At 35.3% G+C, this 21828-nt stretch overlaps 4 protein-coding genes across 5 annotated transcripts; 2 read left to right on the top strand and 2 right to left on the bottom strand.

The window, feature by feature from the left end:
• Positions 1–5163: 5163 nt before the first annotated feature.
• LOC115975781 lies at positions 5164–10888 on the top strand. Its single transcript, XM_031096755.1, has 5 exons — positions 5164–5945; positions 6275–6342; positions 6496–8253; positions 9590–9701; positions 9890–10888. The coding sequence occupies exons 1-5, from the start codon at positions 5789–5791 to the stop codon at positions 10627–10629; spliced, it is 2835 nt and encodes a 944-aa protein (XP_030952615.1). The 5' UTR covers positions 5164–5788; the 3' UTR covers positions 10630–10888.
• Positions 10889–11285: 397 nt separating this feature from the next.
• LOC115978003 lies at positions 11286–12414 on the bottom strand. Its single transcript, XM_031100035.1, has one exon. It carries the CDS (start codon positions 12222–12224, stop codon positions 11565–11567), a length of 660 nt encoding a protein of 219 aa, XP_030955895.1. The 5' UTR covers positions 12225–12414; the 3' UTR covers positions 11286–11564.
• A 1940-nt stretch (positions 12415–14354) lies between these two features.
• LOC115974280 lies at positions 14355–15209 on the top strand. Its single transcript, XM_031094551.1, has one exon. The coding sequence runs from the start codon at positions 14383–14385 to the stop codon at positions 15109–15111; it is 729 nt and encodes a 242-aa protein (XP_030950411.1). The 5' UTR covers positions 14355–14382; the 3' UTR covers positions 15112–15209.
• Positions 15210–16842: 1633 nt separating this feature from the next.
• LOC115975780 (chloroplastic group IIB intron splicing facilitator CRS2-B, chloroplastic-like) lies at positions 16843–21150 on the bottom strand. Of its 2 annotated transcripts, none has more exons than XM_031096753.1 (9): positions 20961–21150; positions 20202–20418; positions 20027–20111; positions 19861–19928; positions 19223–19273; positions 19048–19121; positions 17721–17779; positions 17547–17623; positions 16843–16975 (listed from the first exon to the last, which is right to left on the bottom strand). In XM_031096753.1, the coding sequence occupies exons 1-9, from the start codon at positions 21134–21136 to the stop codon at positions 16859–16861; spliced, it is 924 nt and encodes a 307-aa protein (XP_030952613.1). In that variant the 5' UTR covers positions 21137–21150; the 3' UTR covers positions 16843–16858. The 2 variants fall into 2 exon arrangements, with proteins under 2 accessions (XP_030952613.1, XP_030952614.1); XM_031096754.1 differs by having other exon boundaries at positions 20953–21040.
• Positions 21151–21828: the final 678 nt, after the last annotated feature.

The following is a 21828-nucleotide window of genomic DNA, read 5'->3' as shown; positions in this document are numbered from 1 at the left end:
TTTGTGATTGTTATTTGTGAATTGATCCATGAATGGTATCTATGACAGATAATTAGAGGCAAAGAAAGAAATTTTTGCCATAAATAGGAAAGTAAGCACTTGGAGAGAAAAAATAATATTTATATATAATAGAGAAATAGGTGAAGAGTCTGATGCAATTCTAGTAGAATATAAATTTGCTAAAATAAGAAAAGTTGGGATTTTAGACAAGATTTGATTATATCCATATTGAGTTTGTAAATGCTCTTATAGTTTTTCTCCAATGAGCAAGGTTTGAGATTTTTTAAAAGAAATTAACATTTTCATAACTTGTTAAGGTGTTGATATGATTGGATCAAAATAACTTTCGTATGGGTTTAATAGATGTGAACAATTTTGTACTAGATTTTATTGTTCTCAAATTGAAAATAAAGTTTATAGACACATAATGGAAAAGACCATTAAGCCCTCACCTTTATTGTGTGGCATTACATGGGGTTTGCTCTATTTGTAGAGAGTAAAGGGCTTAGGGGATGAGTTAGGATGAGTTTGAAACTCTCTATACCTTAATTCTTTTGCACACGTAGGAATAAACTTGTGCAATGCAAGTTGAAATAGAAAAACTCACTCAAAAATGAATTTCATAGAAGTTTGGATTCAAGTGCTAATCGACACTTGAATTTTGACTTTGAATGCCAATTCAGCACTTGGACCTAGTCCATGCATTTTTCTATTTTGATTTTGACAGCTTTTTGCCCCGTTTGGTAGAGGAGTTTGAGTAATGTTGTTTGGATATTTTTAATATATGTGTGGGTGAAAAAAATGTGTTAAAATGTGTGTAAAGTTGTTTAAAATGTGAAAATGTGTGTTAGAACCACACAACCAAACATGACTGACTCTTGAATGGGTTTTTAGAGCTTTATTAACATTAAACTTTGAATTTAATCCTTTTAAAGTCCGTCACCACCCTCACCTCTTGGTTGTACTCCCCCTCTAACACCACCATCCTCTCTCTCTCTCTCTTTCTCTCTCCAATCAATGGAAGCACAATAAGCATGTACCAGTAAGAGAAGAGAAGCTTTATCAATGACTATGAGGTATTTTAAGCAAGCAGAAGCTTCATTGGCTGAGCAAATTATGAGTCTTAACTCATTATTTACTTTATTTATATGCTTCAACATTAAATACTAAATCATTCAATGTGGTTGTGAGTTCTTGATCTTGGGCTTTTTCAAGTGCTGGATCTTTAATCGTCTCACTAGCTATCAAGGGAAGCCTTGATTAGAGTGGTGGGTCGAAGCCCTAGACGAACCTGAGCTTAGCAAAATCCGTATAACAATTTGGATCATTTTGTGGATAGCCCCATAATCAAATTTGTACCTCTTCAAACTTATACCATCCACGTAATGATAATTGTGATTTATCATTACATAAAGATTTTTTAGTATAGGCAAAATATGAACCCATGCCACTTTATTAATAATAAGAGACATTACTAGTTAGGTTAACTAGAATTTATTATTAGTATTAAGATTAATTTATTGGTTTTTTTTAATAGTAGTAGATTTAATAAATTTTTATTATTATAATAAATCAGGCAATAGTTATAGGAAGGAGAGAGAGAGCAGTCCATTTCAAATCCAATCTATTTCATCCATTATTACATAATTAAGAATAAATTTTTGGATTAACTTGGCATTTGGTATACCTTTAAATATATAAAAATTATAAATTGTAAAGAACAGCATGTGGGACTCCCTTTTTTGTATCAGTGCTGAATCTATTTTGTTTCATTCTAAAGTTGTTTACAATCCGAACGAATGAACAGCATGTAAATTGTACAGAAACGAACGAGTGCACATTTTTATGTCAGTCGCAGCGAGTGGCAGCCAACTTTGTTACCGTGAAGATCTATTTGAAAAGTTCGAAAATGAAAGTCAATAAAAATAAAAATTTAATAAAAAGTTGGAAATTAGACGCTCCCACTCCTACAGCGTAAGCATGACTGCCGACAGACGTAGTCTCAACGGCATCGCACACAAAAACTCCGTTTTCTTTTCTCTTTTATACTCCCCACCTTTTCAGTTTTGTCCCATACATTCCTTCGCTTTCTAGTTAAAAAGTAATAATAATAAGGATAAGTTGTCCCAAAAAAAAAATAATAATAATAATATAAAAAAAAAGTACTACCTCCACAACATTTTTACAATATTTTTACAACAAATCATAGGTGGTTAGTTGTTATTAGTTCAAATTTGAATTTAACACTAAGATTACTTTTTTAACCCAACTATAACAACAAGTAACAACCTGTCATTTAGAATTTGTTGTAAAAATATTATGGATATATCATTTCTCATGTAAAAATGTCCATTGCTAATTAAAATGTACAAAAAATATATTTTTAGATTATTATTAATTTTGTCCTTAAAATTTAATAACAGTTAATTTAATTTTTATTATTTTTAATTTATAGTTAATTTAGTTTTTATGGTCAATCACAGCTTTTCTTACATTTTTTTGCACTTTATTGAAATCTAAGCACAAATCAAATTTACCAACTTGTAACTTCGATTGACACAAATATCAACTCAGCAACTGAAAAAGAAAAAAAAAAAAAATATATATATATATATATACATATAGATTTGGACTTAGAATGTTAAAAATAAGTTGAATTAAATTAAATGTTATCAAAATATAGGGGGTCAAATTGGCAAAATGGCAATAGCCCCAAATTGTAGGGCCTAAAATGATATTTTCGACTTAAAATGGAAATCTTTATTAAAAGATCTTATAGAACTTCCAAATTAAGAATTTTCAAGGAAAATTATACTACTTTTTTTCTTTTTCTTTTTTTATAAGAAAGTTATACTACTTATAACTTTCTTTCTTTTTTTACGAGATTATATTTATTAGTTATTACCTTTGGTAGAAGGAAATGCCATTTACTTTTGTGCGTACAGGACGAGATCTCTCTCTATCCTTGACCTACCTTTAGTTAAGTGAATTGTTTAGAGATGGTAAAATTCCTCGACCTAATTTGTCAAGCCTCTCTTTGACAAAAAAAAGTATCAAATGTTTTGGAATTGTGCACTATCACACTCATTATATATTTACTCAATTTATTTATGAGACTCATATGTTATGAGTTTCATTTTGCATGCATTGAAACACTAGACGTATGTACAACATGCATTATCCCATCCTAAAGAGGAGGTAGGATTACAACAAATTTTGCCTCCCTCAATGTTCTCATTGTCATCCTTTATTCTCTCTCATTTTTTTCACTTTCATGTCTCATCATCACATAATACTTGTGTCTTGCCTTAATTTCATTTTTTACTACTTCAAAGAGAGGACAAGACATGAACTGGGCAACTATAATTTGCCTTACCCTTTTCCATTGTCATCCATAATATCGTTCATAATTTTTGGATAAATCAAATAACTCAAGGATTAAAAAAATATATATTAATAATGAAAGACATTTTTAAATATTATCAATCAATGAAGGGCCTATATCCTCGTAACTTAATAGTATTGCCCGCTCTTCTTTATAAGGATAACCATATTTTAAATCTCCTATTTTCTATTTTTGTAACATTTAATTATTCCAAAAAAATAAATAAAAAAATAGGAAAAAACAAAACACAACAAAACAAAGGGCATGATCATCCAAGAAAACACGGTAACTCTAGTACAAAATAAGAATTTTATTGTGTATGCTACATTTCTTATAAGCCTTAGTGACTGTCATTTTTGAAAATGATCTCACACATTCTATAAGAAAGATCTATTTCTTAATATATATTTTTTTCAAGTTCCTATTCCTAGTTATATATAAGAATACCTAAATACAATTTCTTAGATGTTATCTCTTAGTTTCTCTAATTAAATTGGACCATGTGTTAGCATTGGCCAATAAACCATACGATGCAATCTTATTATTGATAGAATTGTGAGAATGTAGTTTCCTGAAAGGTGATAGACAAATTGAACTTCAAATCAAAGATCACTCCATCCTTACAATCTTTCTTAGTTCAAGAAAGACAATAATTTCATTGTTTCAAATATGTTTTTCAATGAATGTTGGTGTGACGTGTGCCCTATGGATGCTTGGCATATTCTTCTCAAGACTGTGTTTGGTTTTATGAATATTGATTTTTGGAAAAATAATTTTTGCATTTAAAGGTGTTTGGGGGTAATGGAAAATGTTGGACAACCGGAAATTGTTTTCCAATTGATAGTAAAATAAAGAGTTAGTTTATGCTTTCATTTTTCATAAACCATTTTCCACCTTACCAAAAACTTATCGATCAAACATTCACCCCCCACTCCCATTATCTGCCACCCAACTACTACCTTCTACTAATGTACCTGATCTTTGGTGGCCTATGGTTGCTGTTGCTGGGAGATGAGAAAATGTGAAAAAGTAATAGAAAATATGTTTTTAATAGCATTTTCAAGAAGGCAACTAAACACCTGAAAATATTTTTAAGAATACAACCAAACGCTAAAAAAAATTTTTTAGCGAACTAAACACAACCGATCTTGGCAAAATAATCGTCAAACTGATCATAATGGGTAGAAAAATACTGTTTATAATTGTCAAACAATCTTTGCAAGGGAAATCAATAATACACCTTCACGAAGGGTAAGTTGAGTATAGCCAATAAACCATTTCATCGAATCATAGCACATTTCGTATTATATTAATGAATATCACCACATGAATAATTTTTTTTTTAATATTAGGTAGTATTATTTTTTGGTAAACAAATATTAGATAGTTATAACAAAGGAAAGAAAGATTTTAACCTAGACATAGGTTAACCTCACAATGTCCCTCATCAAGCTCACGGTTGAATTTAAGGTTTGGAATCATAATATTAGACCATAAATGAACCACAATTGGTTCATTAACATGTGGTCAGCACGTGTTAACAAAGTCTAAAAATAAATAAGCAATAATTAATTAATGGGTATGGGTGTCTGTAGTGTTGACTGGTGCTCTAGTGCGCGTGGGGTGCGCTTTCTGTCCCCCCGCTCTCCTCTCCTTATCCAACGCACCTACTTCCCTCTCTTCTGTCTCACTCTCTCTCTCTCTCTCTCTCTATAGAACTCACTAGCCTGGCCCTGTACAGTAATTTTGTGTTTGTTTTTCCAACGCCAATGATGGCTTCATGGCATTAGCTGAGACACGCAACACACTCGAGCTTCAAACAACCCTCTCTCTGTGTCTCTTGGGCTCCGCGAAAATATACTATGTCTGTCGAATCCTATACATTGCATTTAGATTCTATTCTTCTTCGCTTTGGCTCAGCTCCTTTGCTTTGCGTACAGACTTGTACAAAGAAACAGTAGTGAGGTCTCGTATTTTGTTTCTATCTTTCTTTCTCTGTCGGTGAACTGAGCATCGTGGACTGTGCAGTCGTCGTTTTGCGGCGAGGAAATGTTGCTTTCTGGCTTCAGCTTTATGAAGATTTTCTCGTTTACCAGCAGTATTGCTGTACGGAGGTTCCTGTTTTAGGAGCTCTCTCTGCTCGCTCTGGATTCCCTTTCTTATTAGGCAATACACGCTGTTCTTTTAGCTTAAAACAGAGAAAAAGATAGATAGATAGAGAGACTTTTGAGCTTGAAATGTAGTAATATTTTGGCGAAATGCAGATTTGGGTTTGAGAGATTTTCGAGTTTTTGGAGGTGGGTTTGATGGGGATTTTGGGTTTGTGATAGAAAGGAGTTTCATTTTTTGAGTTTTGGGTTTTTGTGAAAGGTGTTTGTAAGGGTTTTGGGGTTTGTTGGAGAAATGGATGAGAATACAGGGCAAACTTTGTCGTCTCTAGCGATTACTGAGAAGAGAACGCATAGGCCTGGTGGTTGTGTTGGGATTTTCTTTCAGCTTTTCGATTGGAACCGTAGGTTCGCCAAGAAAAAGCTCTTCTCTAAGAAATTGCTTCCTCCAGGTTCACTCTCTCACTCTCTTCTATCCACCAATCAAAACAAAACCCACATTGCTTTTTTCTTTGTTACTCACACACACACTCTCTCACACACAAGCAGCACATAAACACTCGTACATACATGTCCCATTTGATAAAATGTGGTAAAAATGTTTGATTTTATAAGAAGTTTAAAGGGGATGAGAAAGATGTCCATTTCCACGCTCCATTTCACTAAAGAAAACCCACATATTGCTTCGATGTTTTCTCTCTCTAACTCATACACGTCCTTTTGATATAATTTGGTAAAATTGTTTGATTTTTATGTTTGGTGAATTTTTTGGATGTGTTAGCTCGTGCAAAACAAGCTTCAAAGAAGTTTAAAGGGGATGAGAAGATGCCCATTTCCAAGCTACAATTGGTATGCATTTTGCTTTTTGTAGTAGTCTGAGTTTCATTTTTTTTCTTTCTGAAGTGTTGATTTAGTTGTCTAGTGGGTTTGAAAGTTTGTTTTTCCTTTTGGCTGATTAATTTTTACTCTTTTGATATATTTTGGTTGTGTTTTATGTAATAGATTGCTGATGAAAATAGTGGGGGTTTCCCAAATGTGAAGAAGAATGGGAATCGTAGTGTAGATTTAGAGAGAAAGCATGAAATGAAGGCTCCAAGTTTGGTTGCTAGGCTAATGGGTCTTGAGTCTATGCCAGCTGTGCATCGAGATAAACCTAAGAAACCTTCATTTTCTGATGGTAATGTTAATGGGGATGAGAATTTTGTAGGTAATCATGGTGGGTTTGATAAGGAGTTGAATTTGGAGAAAGGAGGTGGGAAGCAGGAATCGAGGCCTCAGAAGCTTCAAAAGACGGGGCCATTTGAGAGAAGGGTGGTTACTAGGTTTGGAGCTGAGGCATTGCAGATTAAGAGTGTTTTGTCTCGGTCAAGAAAGCACCATCATCATCACCCGAAGCTTGCTTCTCCCGTGAAGAGTCCAAGGATTTCCTCTGGGAGGAATGTGTCTCGAAGCTCTCGGTTAATTGGTGCTGCCGCCAGGATTTTGGAACCAGGGTTGCAAGCTACAAGCAGAGCAAAATGTGCTATTACTTATTCGAGTTCTATGCATTATTCTCCAAGTGATGAGATTATATCACCAGAGACATGGAAACAATCTAGTTGTAATACAAGTTCAGCAAAGCCTTTGATGGGGCAGACTTCTTGTAGAAATTGTGGCAATTTGGTGGATTTTGGAGCAACTACTGAGGAGCATCCCTCTGCTTGTTTTGGTTCAAACTTTGTCAATGCCTCTTCTCAGGATTCAAGATGGAGTATACCAAGGCCACCAGTATCCTCCTATGAGCATGAAACAGATGTGGTTTTTCAGAAAAGTAAAGACCAGGCTGTTTCTCTTGTTTCTCAAGAAAAGGACAATATGAGATTCTGTAATGAACCAATTACAGAAAGAGTGCCTCCATTGCATGAAGGTCAAGGACAATGGCATTTGTCGAGCCAAACATGCAAGCCTCCAAAGGATGAATCATCTTCCATTGTATTTAAGCACAGGATGCAAACACAGGATCCTACGTTGTTGGGCAGGGATAGAATCCCGACTACATCTAAACTAAGTAGTCTGCAGAGTCGAAGAGTCTCATCAGCTGGAAATGCCGCTGGTGGGACCAAAGATTTTGTTGCTTTGAACCGAAGTTTAAGTGGTCGAGCCAGGCCAAGGGTGCCTACCAAAGTGGACAGTTCTAGGTTTGACACAGAGAGGAAGGCTTGTAATGGAAGGGGTGAATCATTGTCACAGTTAAGGACTCCAGTACGAAAAAGGAGGACAATAAATGTCAGTGGGCAATCTGAAAGTACAGGTTTTGTCAGTTCAACTATTGCAAAGCAAAGAAATGTTCAGTGTGGTACTTTGACTGGAAAAGGCATGGGACTTAATACTCACTCAAACCATAATCGTGTCAAAAGTAGATTAGCCCATCAGGGAGATGGAAAAGGAGCTGAGGGAAATAAGGAAACTGATGTTATTTCTTTTACCTTTAATTCCCCAATGAGGCAGAAGGCTGCCATTCCCGTTGAAATGGAGGAGAAAAGAAGGAATGAAGATGGAAATATGTCTTTTCAAAATCCATTGACATTAAGAGGAGATGCTTTAGGGGCCCTCCTGGAACAAAAATTGAAGGAATTGACTTCTCAAGAAAATGATGAGTTATCAACTGGTGCTCCAACAGTTGCTATGATTCTCCAAGAGTTAATAGCTGCCTTGACTGCAGACCAATCTTTGTCTCAGGATGGTCATACTAACATGTTCAATAAGGATTTAGTTTTTGAGGTACGTTGCCGTATATTTTTTGCTGTTCATGTTACCATCTTTTCTGGCTTTGCTTTTGCTTTGTTAACTTGTATTGCTTAACCCCCAGGCATTCATTACCTCTTTAGCTATTCTATCCACACACCTAGAAAAACAAAGATGACATTATTTTAGCTGGAATTGTTGCTTTAATTTTTGGCGTTTTATCAACTGGCCAACAAAAAAAAAAAAAAAAAAAAAGAAGAAGAAATGACATTTGACTTTTTAGGTCAATGTATGTTGAGATTTCATGAGAACACTTATATCTCATTCTAAACTTTAATGCCTACAGCAAAATTCCTCTTTGTTGTAAACTCCAGACTGAACTACTCTTGTAAGCATCATGTATCTGGGTCAGAAGTGGTAATACCACTGAACTCTGTGTACTTGATAATTATTGCTGGAAAAAAAATGTCAGCATTTTGTGGTTAATAATGGCAGAATCCACTATGGACTTATTATGCACTGAATATTTATTTTTCTTATGTAAATTTTTTCTCATTGTCTTGTATATCTTGTATGAATAAAAAATCATACATTAGTTAATAAAATTTGCTCATGTTCTGCATTAGACAGTATTACGTGGATACTTACAGTGGCTTATTTTGATTACCATGTCATAAATAACATTCCACTGAAATTGGCCAAGATGCAAACTTTCTTTATTAATAACCTATTTTGTTAGATTTCCTGTAATTATTCCCATGCGCATGATTAAAGATATCCAAATTTTTTACCTGGGGCCGTTTGGGGGGTGTGGGGTGGGGGTGGGGGGAATGGGATTGATGTTGAAATTTGATTATAGATATCCAAATTTTTTACCTGGAGTGTGCCGCTCTTTTATTTGGGGTTTTGAATGAACTCTTTAAATTTATAAACAATGATTTGGGGCCTGGGATATCTGAAAATGAAATTGGAAGTGATATGGATTGCAATAATTTGAGTAAAGAAAATTGGATAATTATTTAGTTGACTATTCCTATTTGTGTTCGTTAGAGCTAGTTGTGGTTTATGAAAACTTCTATGGACTGATATTCCACCAGGATTGTAATGTGATGTTGGACACCTAGTATTGTGAATTTGCTTTTCCTCATTCATTGAGGACCATGTATGTTGATACAGTTCTCATAGGGAGTTGTGGGATGTCATATTAATAGCATGTCATACCAATCCATAAATTATGTCTTCAAATGTGATTATATGATCCTGAATTTTTGGGCTTTTTTTTTTTTTGGTTCTTTAGAGAAGTTTTTTCTATTGTTGAGTGAATTGTGTTTCAGCATTCATTTATTACTGACAAGTGTATTACCCTCTTTAGAATGAAGCAAAGATGGAAAGGTTTCTTGGAAGTTCGCGAGAAGGTCATCATCTTAGCCCTGGATCTGTTCTTGAAGCTTCATTCTCTTCTAGTAGTCTGGATGAAAGCCCAGGTAAAAGAACTTGAATTATGTTGTAGAGAATGCAGAACAAAGAAATACGTAGTACCTTTGTATCCATTTCATTGTTGACTGATTTCTAAAATGCATTGTTGAAACACTATATATTTTTTTTACAATAAAATTTGATTTCAAAATTCTGTCTGTTTAAGTGTTCTTCTGTTTCCAACCCTTGCTTGCAGTTCCGGGACATAGGTTGTGCCCTGACTCCATGGATTACTCCTATGATCAGTTACAACCATCGGAATCTGATGTGGATCTCTTAGATTCTGCAACCTCATTGGATAAAGGGAGAACTGATAGTAAGTTGTTGATCAATTTTGTCAGGAATGTCTCTAAAATCTTGCAGAGCCATTGGAATATTTCTGAGGAAAGGTTAACTGGAAGTGAACTTGCCCATGCAAACGAGAAAATCTTGAATGCTGAACTGTTGTTCCGAACTCGAACTGCACATAATTTAGATGGAATGGAAGGTTTTGTCATTAGCCCCCATCTCCTTGACGAATTGGAATCTTTTGCTCGTGTTGCATGGACAGATTCCAATGGCTTTATAGGTTTGGAGGACACCAAAGCAGGAAACCACCTCAGGGGATTTCTTTTTGACTGTATCATAGAATGTTTAGACTCAAAATATGGTCGATACTGTAATTCTGGATTCAAGGCGTGGTCAAGACTTCCATTATGTATGAATACAAAGACATTGATTCAAGATGTTGTGAAGGAGGTTAGAAGGTGGACAGGTTTGGCTGGGATGGTTCCTGATGAGATAATAGAATGGGAGATGAGTTATTCCTTGGGGAAATGGACAGATTTTGATATCGAAGCATTTGAGACTGGCAATGAAATTGATGGGGACATACTTCAAAATTTGGTTGAGGAAATTGTGATGGATCTTTTGGATTGCAGGTCACGTTCCTTCTGAACTTAGTATATGTGCTGCAATTTTTTTGTTCTTTTTGATTGGTTAATGCGACCCTCTAGAACTTCTCTGCCTGTTAACTGAAGCAAGACACGTATTTTGTAAAAATTGAATGATGTGTTTATTGAAAGTGGCTACTGCATTTGTAGATTAGCATTGTAGTACATGGCTTCCTGAATGTAACTTGTCTTTAAATAGGCCAACAATTTGTAATGGTTTTTTTTAATCAATGGTAAGTTAGGTTATGAAAGCAGTTCAAGAAGGAGCCAGTCCATTTGATACATTGTTTGCCACATCATTTATGAAATAACTACTGAAAGTTTTGTCTTCCATTTGGCTTATGGTATTCAAAGAATGACTAGATTTCAGAGCCACGGGGGCATTCCATTTGTTTAAAATGAATAAAAGATGATATCTAGCATCTCTTTGGTAATAATTCAGGCCCCAGAATTACACCATAGAGGAAAAAAAGAAACAGTGCCTCCAAAATCCTTCCAAACTTGGATGAGAAAAGTAACACCAAAAAGAAAGATGCATTCTAGCATCTCTTTGGTAATTCAGGCCCTACAATTACACCACATAAAGGAAACAAGAAATTATAGTGTCTCCCAAAATCCTTGCAGGCTTGATTGAGAAAAAGTAAAAAAGGAACAACCATGTTGTCAAATCTCCAAACTCATTTACGGAGGAACAGACCCCCCTTCAGTATATTACAATAACATCTCATGGTAACATCCAGAGCTTTGCACTCTTCTGAACCAATAGAGACAAAAATAGAAAACAAATTCATCTTCATATTTCAATCTCTTAGGAAAAGCAATGAAAAATTACTCTAAAAACTCGTGAAACAAATTCAAATTCAATCAAGTAAGAACAAGTAAAAAGAGAAAAAGAAAAAGAAAATTAAAGACGAATCGTATGTAAAACCACCACCACATTCAAAACTGTCTGTACCCCAACACAGTCTTCCCCACCATTCTGCCATTCCTCCCTCCCCTGTTTTCACCATTGATGGCATTGGCTGCGGCCGAAGACAGCCCCTTCAATTCCTCAACACTTGCATAACTCTTCCTTGCCATCAATCCACCACCAACACCCCTCTTCTCCCCTCCATTCGCAGACTTGCTCCCTCTCGAATTCGACAAAATCCCATTAACTCTGGATCCATTCTTTGCCGGAGGAGTCATCTCCAGCATTGGAGGAAGCATACTCACCGGCTTCCGGTTCTCTTTCCGCAATGTAGCAGAGAAATCCGGTACCGACTGTGCAAGAACAGAGGACCCTTTAGGCCTAGACACCAAATTAGCTTGAAATTTTACCTGTTTCTTTGGTGGGGTCAGCTTTGGTTCATATACTTCAGGTTCTTGTTCCTTTATTTGCCTCATTCTCAGCTTTGATTCTCTCAATTCAGCGTATGCTCCGTATCTGGGTCCTCTCTCCATGATAAAGCTCTCTGTGGTGAGTCTGAGAGGGATGGGTTGGTTGGAGTTTGAATTCTGAGAGAGGACGAGAGCTATGGGGTCGAGGGCATGAAAGAAACTTTGGAGTGTGGGATTTTCTGGATGGGTTTGTCGCAGAGAGCCGTTAATCTCTGCCATTGTTGAAAAATTTTAATGTTTTGGATGTGTTTCTTGCTGTGTTTTGGTTTGGAGGCAGAGAGCAGAGAGAGGTCTTTGATTGATTAATAGTTTTTGTAGTTTCCTCTTGGGGTTTTGTGTACTTTGCAGAATTAAAAATTTGATTTTGCAACGGCTATTAAGAGAGAGAGTCTCTTTCTTTCTTTTTGATTTTGTTACTAGTTTTTATCCTTTTTAATAATTTCCAACGTTCCAATTTGAGGTGGGTCCCTTATAAAAAATCACAAAAAGTTGGAATCGCATTGGATTCTATACCAACCGTCTGATTTTAGGTGGATCGTCATGATGTTTTTTCCAAAGATCCGTGTTAACTTTATTGGTTCTAAAATAGAACACTGCCACGTAGGGATCCTTCTTGTTCTTGGTTAAAGTCCCTTCGTTTGCACGTGCGTTGAGCTTGGTGCACTTGTTTGACCCACCTCTTCCTCTTTTTTTTTTTTTCTTTTTTCTTTTGATTTTGTGGTCAAAGGACAAATTTTGAGGAATGTTTGATAACAAGGTCGGCCATTCTTTACATATGGCTTGAAATTAGGCTCCATGCAATTAAACAGTATATAATACAATGAGTTCCATTCAAACTACACTCCAACTATTTCAAAAAAAAAAAAAAGAAACTACACTCTAATGAGAATAATTCACAAAACAAATGCATCTTTTAATGATTGAACCTTCCATTGACATCCCACTCAGTATGTACAGTGTATATATATAGTGGGAGAAGGTGAGATAGAATTTGAACAGTAAACGGACGCTACAAAAGATGTTATTATCCATTATCACTAGATTATTACTTAAATTTTACAAGGAATCAAGCTTTTTTTTTAAGAGATAATTACAATAAGTTGCTAATCTAATAGTTCAAACCCTTTCCCCTCTGGACCGAAGACCAAACCCGTTCTTCCCTAGACTTCAAGTACTTTGTGCATGGAGAGATGCCAATTCAATTAGAAGGCCTTTGACATGCTTCTTTCATCTTAAAAGTCCGTATTTAGTACCTTTTTTATAGACCGAACCCTATCGTGTCTTATTGATTTTATAGAACATACCAAGAATGAACAGATTTATCATTCATCCATTTGATTGCAGTGATGCGTGTATAACATTTTCAATTCATTCAAATAATTTATGTAAGAGATTCCATTACAGTTTGGCAACTATTAACTTTTTACTTATTTATTATTATTTTTAATGGAAATTAAGCTAGTTTTTGTCACACATTTAATACTAAAATTAACAAAAATCATATAAAGATGGGTTTAAGTTACACTAGTTATAACTTTGCTCAAGTCCGAGCACCAGCACTTTGAAAAAAACTCCCTAAGTCAACGATTTACCCCGCTATGAGCACAATGAGCTTATTTGTCAGAAATAGTGATTAGTCTTTGGTTGAAAGTTTTGAAAAAACACTATGAGAAACAAAAAAATAAAAATTATAACTTTGCAAGAATTACACTATTTTTAAACTATTAATTTCTATTAAATCTAATAGTATAAAAAGTAGTGGTCATGTCATTAACTCCCTCCCGTCAATTTATTAAATGTTTTGTCCCCTAATAGAAAATTCATAAACTGTCTTTTCTTTACCATAATTTTCTCACCACATTTTTGTATAATCGATTTTGTCCCTTTTTGCCAACATAAACATATATCTCCCCACTGTAAAATCCCGCCTCTGAGTTTTACAGGAAAAAAAAAAATAAAAAAATACAAACCCTGGAGAGAGCTTAGGATTTGGGATTCACCAAACAATTTAATTGTTAAAAAAAAAATCCCGCTACTATCCTTAGTTTTTTAAGAGTTTAGATTTTACATGGGAGCTCACCAAGCAATTCAAAGATACAAACCCAGGAAAGAGGTTAGAATTTGGGAGAGTGCTATGCCAGCATATATATATTTTAGACTAATTTTTGGTGTTTGTCAATTGCTATGGAGATCGGGTGAGATGGGTGATATACAATTCTTTTGTGCAGAATGAATTATAGGAAAATGAGGATATTGTGGTGTGAAAAATTAGACTAAAGATGATAAACTTCAATGTTCAACAGTATTAAGTTTTCTATAAGGGTACAAACATTTATTGACATAGTTGGAGATAATTAATGCAATTAGATCATCACGGATGAACCTAGCTAAGCGACGAATTATTATTAAGAATGTTTGCCCAAATTGCACCAGATTTCCAGAATCGGTCTTACACGCCTTGTGGAACTATGATGCTGCTCAGGATGTATGGGCTGGGATCATAAAAAAATTGCAGAAATGCTCGCATGGACAGGCTGATATGATTAAGCTTATGGAGTATTTACTGGATCAGCTTGCACTGGAGGATGTGGAACTGTTCTTGGTCCAAGCTTGGATCATCTGGAACCAGCAAAATAGATTGCTGCATAGGGGAAAATTTCATGATCCAAACTGCCTGAATAAGAGAGTTGCAAATTTCCTAGAGGAGTATCGGTGTACACAGGTTCAACTGGCTGCAAGTCCGGTTGTGCAGTCAAGCAGGGATGTTTGGAAACCTCTTCCCCAATCAGTTTTCAAGTTGAATTTAGATGCAGCCATTTTCATGGAGTCGGACAGGTCTGGGTTTGGCGTGATTATTCGAAACGATAAGGGGGAAGTGATGGCAGCCATGTCTGCCAAAGGTCCAGCAGTGAGCAGCATTGATGAAGCTGAGATGCTAGCCTGCAGAAAAGCAATTGAATTTGCAGCGGATGCTGGGTTTTCAGAACTAGTCATTGAAGGGGATAATGCTGATGTTATACAAGCTATTTCATCTTCAATAGCTAATCTGTCATTGATAGGGAATGTGATAGAAGATATTCATCATTTGATCCATGGTCCGCACTAGGTGAATATTTGCTGCATGAGGAGAGGGGGAAATACGGTTGCACATGCGCTTGCACAACATATTAGAAATATTTCTGATGATATGTATTGGATGGAGGACTCACCTCCACCAACTATGGAAGCTTTGTATTAGGATTCTCTTAATTTATGAATGAATAAATGATCCGTTTTCAAAAAAAAAAAAAAATACCATTAGAATGTTTCTACCGTTAGATTTATTACAAATCAATGGCTTATAAAAGTTGTAACTCTTTCAAAGTTATATATAAATATATATTGTAGGGGCAAAAGCCCAAAATCATATAATGGGTCTTGGGTCCCATACGGGAAGATCAGCCATGTCCGAGGAAATGAAGTGGGTGCCAAAAGGGCTCCCAGCCCAGCTCTCGTGGATAGGGAGACATTTAAAGGGTGGTTCGAGGAGAAATGCCTCCTCGGACGTGATGAGTATGGCTCAAACATGCACTTTGTCTATTAGAAGGACCTACCCCAACGGACATTAGTAGCAGGGATGAGTACCACAAACCTGTAGGAAAGAAGGAAACGTAAGGTGTCCAAAGAGAGGCTACTGCTGCCGCATTAAATGAGTTGCAGCTACTTTTCTGGCCGCATTAATGTGGAGAGGACCTGTGAACAGTGCTGCCTTGGCTATCACAACTCACAGAAGGCTGAAAGGGGGTGTTTGATGGGACAAACACTCAAGTAAGGGTCCAGATGATTAACAAGTGTAAGGCCACGATGACTTCAAGAAGACTATATAAGAAAGGGAGTCCCCATGAGGAAAGGGGACAGAAAAAAGAAAAGAGAATAGAGGAACAGTACAAACAACCGTAATCTTCGAACAGGGACTAGTATATGTTCATTTCACCTCCTCGGACTAAGAACCTATGGATACTAACATGCTTAACTTGTATTCAATTGTAGTATAACCCAATATTAACCACTGTCTGCTTCGCTAAGACCTAGTTTTATAACCCACTCTCTACAAATTCATTGCTTCTGGGCTTCTTGAACCAAGACCCCATACCTATTTGGGCTTGAGCCCCAAATTGTGACCCTATATATATATATATATATATATATCATATTATGCAAATAAGCTATCAGAGACTACAGGATAACTACATCGATAGGTGGACATAGATGTGCCCTTGCTAAATGGAGGCAAAACTCTAAAAATCTTTCACAGTAGTATGCAAATTTCAAATAAAGTTACAGTCCATTCTGTTCTGCAGATTGATATCTTCTGCATTTACCCCTCCACCCATTGTACTACTAATTGCGCTTCCTGAGCTGATAAAAATAATCTTTTAATTTTATTAAGACTCAAATGTTTTAATATTTTTGATTTTGGGAAGAAAATGTTTCAGATTTCAACACATTATAAGGGAGAGAATTTAAGAGTTACATGGAAAGAAGCCATCCAATATATAAATCTTATCATGATATTACAAGTAACAAAAATAAATCTTATCATGGAAAGAAGCCATCCAATATATAACCAAGTACATTTACACAAAACTGGTATTATAGTTGTTGGGGGGGGGGGGGGGGGGTTGGTGTTTAAAAATTGAGGTGTGCCATAAAATGGTAAAAAATTATCACCATCTCTTTGGTCGTTAGTGTGAGGAAGATTACAAGCAATTTCATCTGCTGGTTCAAATATGGAGGAACCCAACAGAACAAGCATACCATGACAAAATATGATTGATTGCTTTGTATCTTTTGTGAATCCCCTTCATCTTTTATCAAACTTTATGATACTTGTACTTCTGCCCCAAATTAAATCTTTCGATATTGTGGTTAAATCCTTGGAGGACCAGGGTCCTGACAGCCTCAACCCCTTGTTCCAGTGCTTCATCAATCTGTCCAGATAGCTACTACCAGTTAAATTTTTTGACAGTACTTAAGGAAAATAAAAAAAAATATTTCAGACAAACAAGGCATGCACTTAAGATGTGTGTGCTCACACTTAAGCAAGCAATTATATTGAGATTGAGGCAGTGATTAAAACCAACCATCTCAACAGCCAGATGCAACATAGTAATATGACTCAAGTACCAATTTTCCCCCCTCATGGGTAGGAACACAAATACTAATTAGGCTGTAAATACATGACCACACCCTTTGCTCCATTCACTTTATGAGGGAAGAAATGCCATTTGAGTTAGAGCTCATTGCTAAAAATTGAAAATTATAAATGGCTTAGAATCACATAATATACACAGGAATCTCGAATTAATCACAAATAAAGACCCAACAAAGAATATTTTAATGTCATGGAGAATATTGCCAAAGACCATGGCCTGTCAAAGTTGCACTAGGGAAAATTCACCAATAGGACACAAGATGCTACAAGACATATCACTGTATAGAAGCTTTTCTGATTAAGACATGTAATAACACTTGGCAGTACAATTCAGAGAGTCTATATACCTGTTTTCGCTCTACTGAACTGAACTTCTGTAGAAGAAAAGCTTTCATGTCCATGGTACCAGGGGGATTTCCAATGCCTGCAAATACGGAAAATTTTAAAGTGATGGCATGTATAGTTCTTCAAATTAAGGAACCATTATTTATATATGCAAGTGATAATGTTAAGGAACACACCTATACACAACCGAGGAAATTCACGGCAGCCATCCAAATGGCCCATTACACTCTTCACTCTGTAACACGAGATCCGTTAATTAAGGATAATTCTAGATATGTGACCATAATAATAACCCCCACCGCCACACCCCCTGGTCCCAAAGAGAGAGAGAGAGAGTGACAAATAATAAAAAATTGAGAGAATGTTGCAGATTTTATGAGAACATTTACTTTAAAAAAATGGTCAGATATATTTATCAACTTTTAAAATGAAGATGCTATGAGGTCATTCATATAAAAGTAGCTGAAAACATATATTATATAAGAAATATCCCAAATCAGAGAGGAATGGAAAAACAAGATGCACGTATCAACTTTTTAATGATTGAGATAAGGGCTAGCTTAGCTCTTTCAGTTGAATTAAAACAGCCTCTTCCATGGATGGTCATTAACTTCTTGCCATCAAGGCAAAAACGGCACAGTTTTGATTTTACAATGACTGAAGAATATACCGTAGATTAAACAAGTACTCCAGAAATGTAGACATATGACTTTAATAGAATGTTTGATTTTCACATAAGTCAGACCCACTAAACCTGAGCTTGGTGCAATAAGTGAGGAATCAGATAACCCAAATATACAGAGATGGAGCAGCCTTTTCTACATGCTATCTTAACACTCACCCTTGCAAAATTCTATAGCTATTCGATTTGACCAAGTAGTTGCAGAGTTGAAGCAGCCCCTTTCTGTATGTTATCTTACACTCACCATAGAAACTACACGACATAAAAATCCCCAAAAAGTGGTATGTTTTACTTGTACCTCACTCATACAGCAACTGCTCAGTTCTTCTAACAGAACACGCAACTCGATATCTTTTCCCATGTAATGTTTTGTCTCCACTGAAGTGAAGATATAACAAAATAAACTCATTTTCACTCTATACTATTCTGATCCCCTGATCAATTGCCAGGCTTTCTAACTGAACTGAGACGACTTCAACTGTTAGTCACTTAGTGCAGGATGTTAAGAACAAAGATCCTGAGCAAGCTCAATGATGCTTAGCGGATTATACAAAGTTTTTCACCTTTGCACAAAAGATTTCACATTTTAGGGGGAAAAAAGTTCATATTGCACAAAGTGGAGAGAAACTTCAGTTATTTAGGCACATAAATGACTGTTCTATTTAGCATACCTAGCAACACACATCAATATGTTACTTAACATGAAAACGTAGTTCACTGATTAACCACTTCATCTGATAGGTTCTTAGCTACAATTTTCCTTATCAGAAAACAAATTTTCATCATCCTAAAAATGTTGAAGGGATATTCAACAAACATACCCATTGTGATGCCCATGTCCTCCTTTTGGCTGAAGCCTAATAACACCATTTGGTAAGCTCATTTCATCATAAACCTACATGGGCAAGTCAGAATAATATAATTGGCTGAGATTAATTGTCATGTAAAGTCCTATATTAACTTGGTTTCACTGTATGAAGTTATAGAAATCCATACCAATAAAATATGACGCAGTGGTACTTGATAATGTGCAGCAAGTGGTCCAACCTTAACAATAATAAAAGAAAGAAGGTCAGGAGTAATATATAAACATCTTAAGGTGCTTGGGATCAAAATACGTGCACATCTGCTAGTTTTACCAAAGAAAGGGAGATAAATTTGATTAGAGCAAAGAGATAATATGGACTTAAACAAACAGAAGGAGAATAAGAAAATAGTATTAATATGTTCAATCAATATAATCGCCGCATTTTCTATTCCCCAATGATTCTATGAACCTCATATATCTTTGAATTTTTTCTGTGAGCACTTTGTTCTTTTAGTGAGGCTTTGGTTCCCTGTGAAAGAAATAAGTACCAATTTTGCTGCCAGAATAATAAATTACAGCCCTAATTTCTCTTAGTGCACTGCTCATATTTTAGGGGGAGGGAAAGAAAAAGGGTTGAATTCTGGTAAGAACCTGTAGGCATTTAATAACTCAAAAGGCTCCCATGAACTTGAAGATATATTAATTGTAATAGAAGTTTATAAAATGATGCAGAATCTCATAGGTCATGAACGCATAACTATACATATTAGAAATTTATACAGCTAAGGAACTATAATAAAAACTGAAATATAAGATAAGAACAAACCGCTTCCCCACTGTAATTTATGTATGATTGAGGCTTTGCCAATAAAATTGGTACCTCTCCAATGGAACCTGTACTGATCACACAAAGAACTCAGAATAAATACCACACCCACCTTGAATAGAAAAAAAAATTACCAAAATGAATAAGAATATGGCTGAAGACCCACCTATTCCAATTAAGGCCTTTGATTGTATTGTATTCATTAAAATGCCCTGTGCTTGAGAAATGCTATCAATCATTTCAAAACCAACCTGATAGAGAGAATCACACAATCACTAAGATGAAAAACAGCAACAGAGCATAAAATTGAAGCAAGCAACCTCACATAAGCACCGTATTACATTGTGCCTCGTGCCATGGTACTTATTTCCAGGGTTGCCCAATCCAACAATCAACCAAGGAGTATACTCCACTTTAGCACCATTGTTATTATCCAGCAATGAAGCACGTATGCAAAGCCTTGTTGGAACCGAATTCTTTCTAAGAAAATGTGGGCAATTAGGGCTTCTTGGATAAGATATGCAAGAGTTTGGGGCCGAAACTGCACACAACATTGACCTATATACCAAATAGTAAAGCATTATCAACGTAGTTGGTATCCATAGCCTGAATAATTAAGCTCTAAGCATTCAATTGGAACTTGGAAGCTACAGAAATTCTTTATTTATCCTTTTTTTCTCTTTCTGTGGCTTCTGGGTTCTTGGACTTATAGAAAGAAAGTTCTGGGTTTTTAGTATTTTTTAAGCTCTAAGCATTCAACATATTTGTATTTTTTAGTAGAAGAACTTAAATGTCTTAATGGTAGGTATTAATGAAAACCTCAGTATTCAAAATCTTCAACAAGTTTTTTTGTAGCATTTATTTTCCACCATTTTCTCAGCAACCAAACCAAATGCAGTCAAAAGCAAAACAAACATATAATTGCAATTTTGCAGAAAAACCCAGATGGCAATTCCAGTCAATTCAAGTTACTGAGTGAAAACCACAACCAAAACAAGCTCTGGAGACTGAAAAAAAAAATGCATTTTCTTCTAAAAACACTTCAAGTAGTGGAATATAAATAAAGTGGAAAAGATAAAAGAAAGCGCTTACAAGCGAACCTGTTTGAAATTTGGATGCTTGAATTATATAAGAAGAGTGTGGGAAGTTGAAGATAGCGAAGCAGAGGAGGAAGAGAGGTATCGTTCAATTTTGAGGCTTTGGTTTTGGACACACATGACATGCATATGCTTCGACAGATGGTCGGAAAAAGCACACGATCCAGATTTTTTTCCATCTGGATTCTGGGGTTTCCCAGTGGGCTTTCAAATGGTATTTGGGCTTGTCTTTTGTGAGATTGGTGACTTGGGTCTGTGCCATTTTTTTTTTTTTAAATCTCAACAGTTTATAAACCATCCTTTAAATCATTTCGATTGCAGTTTACATATACAAATTGACATGTATTTTTTTTTTTTTTCATTCGATTCAAATGAAAGAACAAAAAAAAAAAAAAAAACACTCAAAGATAAAAGTTGAATAATATACAAATCCTGAAGGCTTTAGTAAGAAAATTAACTCTAATAGTTTACTAATCTAATAATTACACAAAAGAGGAAAAGAAAATGGATTTGAAAGAACAAGAAAAAAAAAAAAACATGCACAGATAAAAAGTTGAATAATACATAGATTCTTATAGATTGGTAATTTTTTAGTATGAAAATTAACTCTAATAGTTTCCTAGTCTAATGATTACACAAAATAAGAAAAGAAAATGGGTTTGAAAGAACAAGGAAAAAAAAACATGCATAGATGAAAAGTTGAATAATACATAAATTCTTATAGATTCATAATTTTTAGTACGAAAAGTAACTTTAATAGTTTGCTAATCAAATTATCACACAAAAGAAGAAAAGAAAAGATATACGTGTTATACATGAAACATGAAATAGTGTTAAATTACCTATATTATTTGACAAAAACTTATAGTTT

Source organism: Quercus lobata, chromosome 2 (assembly GCF_001633185.2).
Source record: "Quercus lobata isolate SW786 chromosome 2, ValleyOak3.0 Primary Assembly, whole genome shotgun sequence".
Classification (NCBI taxonomy): domain Eukaryota; kingdom Viridiplantae; phylum Streptophyta; class Magnoliopsida; order Fagales; family Fagaceae; genus Quercus; species Quercus lobata.
The sequence above is the reverse complement of the archived record's forward strand: the minus strand, read 5'-3'. Positions and strand labels throughout refer to the sequence as shown.

Excerpts from the sequence above, each read along its gene's own strand:
- LOC115975781 (XM_031096755.1), top strand. The coding sequence starts at position 5,789 with ATGGATGAGAATACAGGGCAAACTTTGTCGTCTCTAGCGATTACTGAG. Across the intron at positions 6,343-6,495 it reads CCATTTCCAAGCTACAATTG|ATTGCTGATGAAAATAGTGG; the intron begins GTATGCATTTTG and ends TTTATGTAATAG. Across the intron at positions 9,702-9,889 it reads TAGTCTGGATGAAAGCCCAG|TTCCGGGACATAGGTTGTGC; the intron begins GTAAAAGAACTT and ends CCTTGCTTGCAG.
- LOC115978003 (XM_031100035.1), bottom strand. The coding sequence starts at position 12,224 with ATGGCAGAGATTAACGGCTCTCTGCGACAAACCCATCCAGAAAATCCC.
- LOC115974280 (XM_031094551.1), top strand. The coding sequence starts at position 14,383 with ATGAACCTAGCTAAGCGACGAATTATTATTAAGAATGTTTGCCCAAAT.
- LOC115975780 (XM_031096753.1), bottom strand. The coding sequence starts at position 21,136 with ATGGAAAAAAATCTGGATCGTGTGCTTTTTCCGACCATCTGTCGAAGC. Across the intron at positions 20,419-20,960 it reads AGCATCCAAATTTCAAACAG|GTCAATGTTGTGTGCAGTTT; the intron begins GTTCGCTTGTAA and ends TTTGGTATATAG. Across the intron at positions 20,112-20,201 it reads ACCATGGCACGAGGCACAAT|GTTGGTTTTGAAATGATTGA; the intron begins GTAATACGGTGC and ends TCTCTCTATCAG.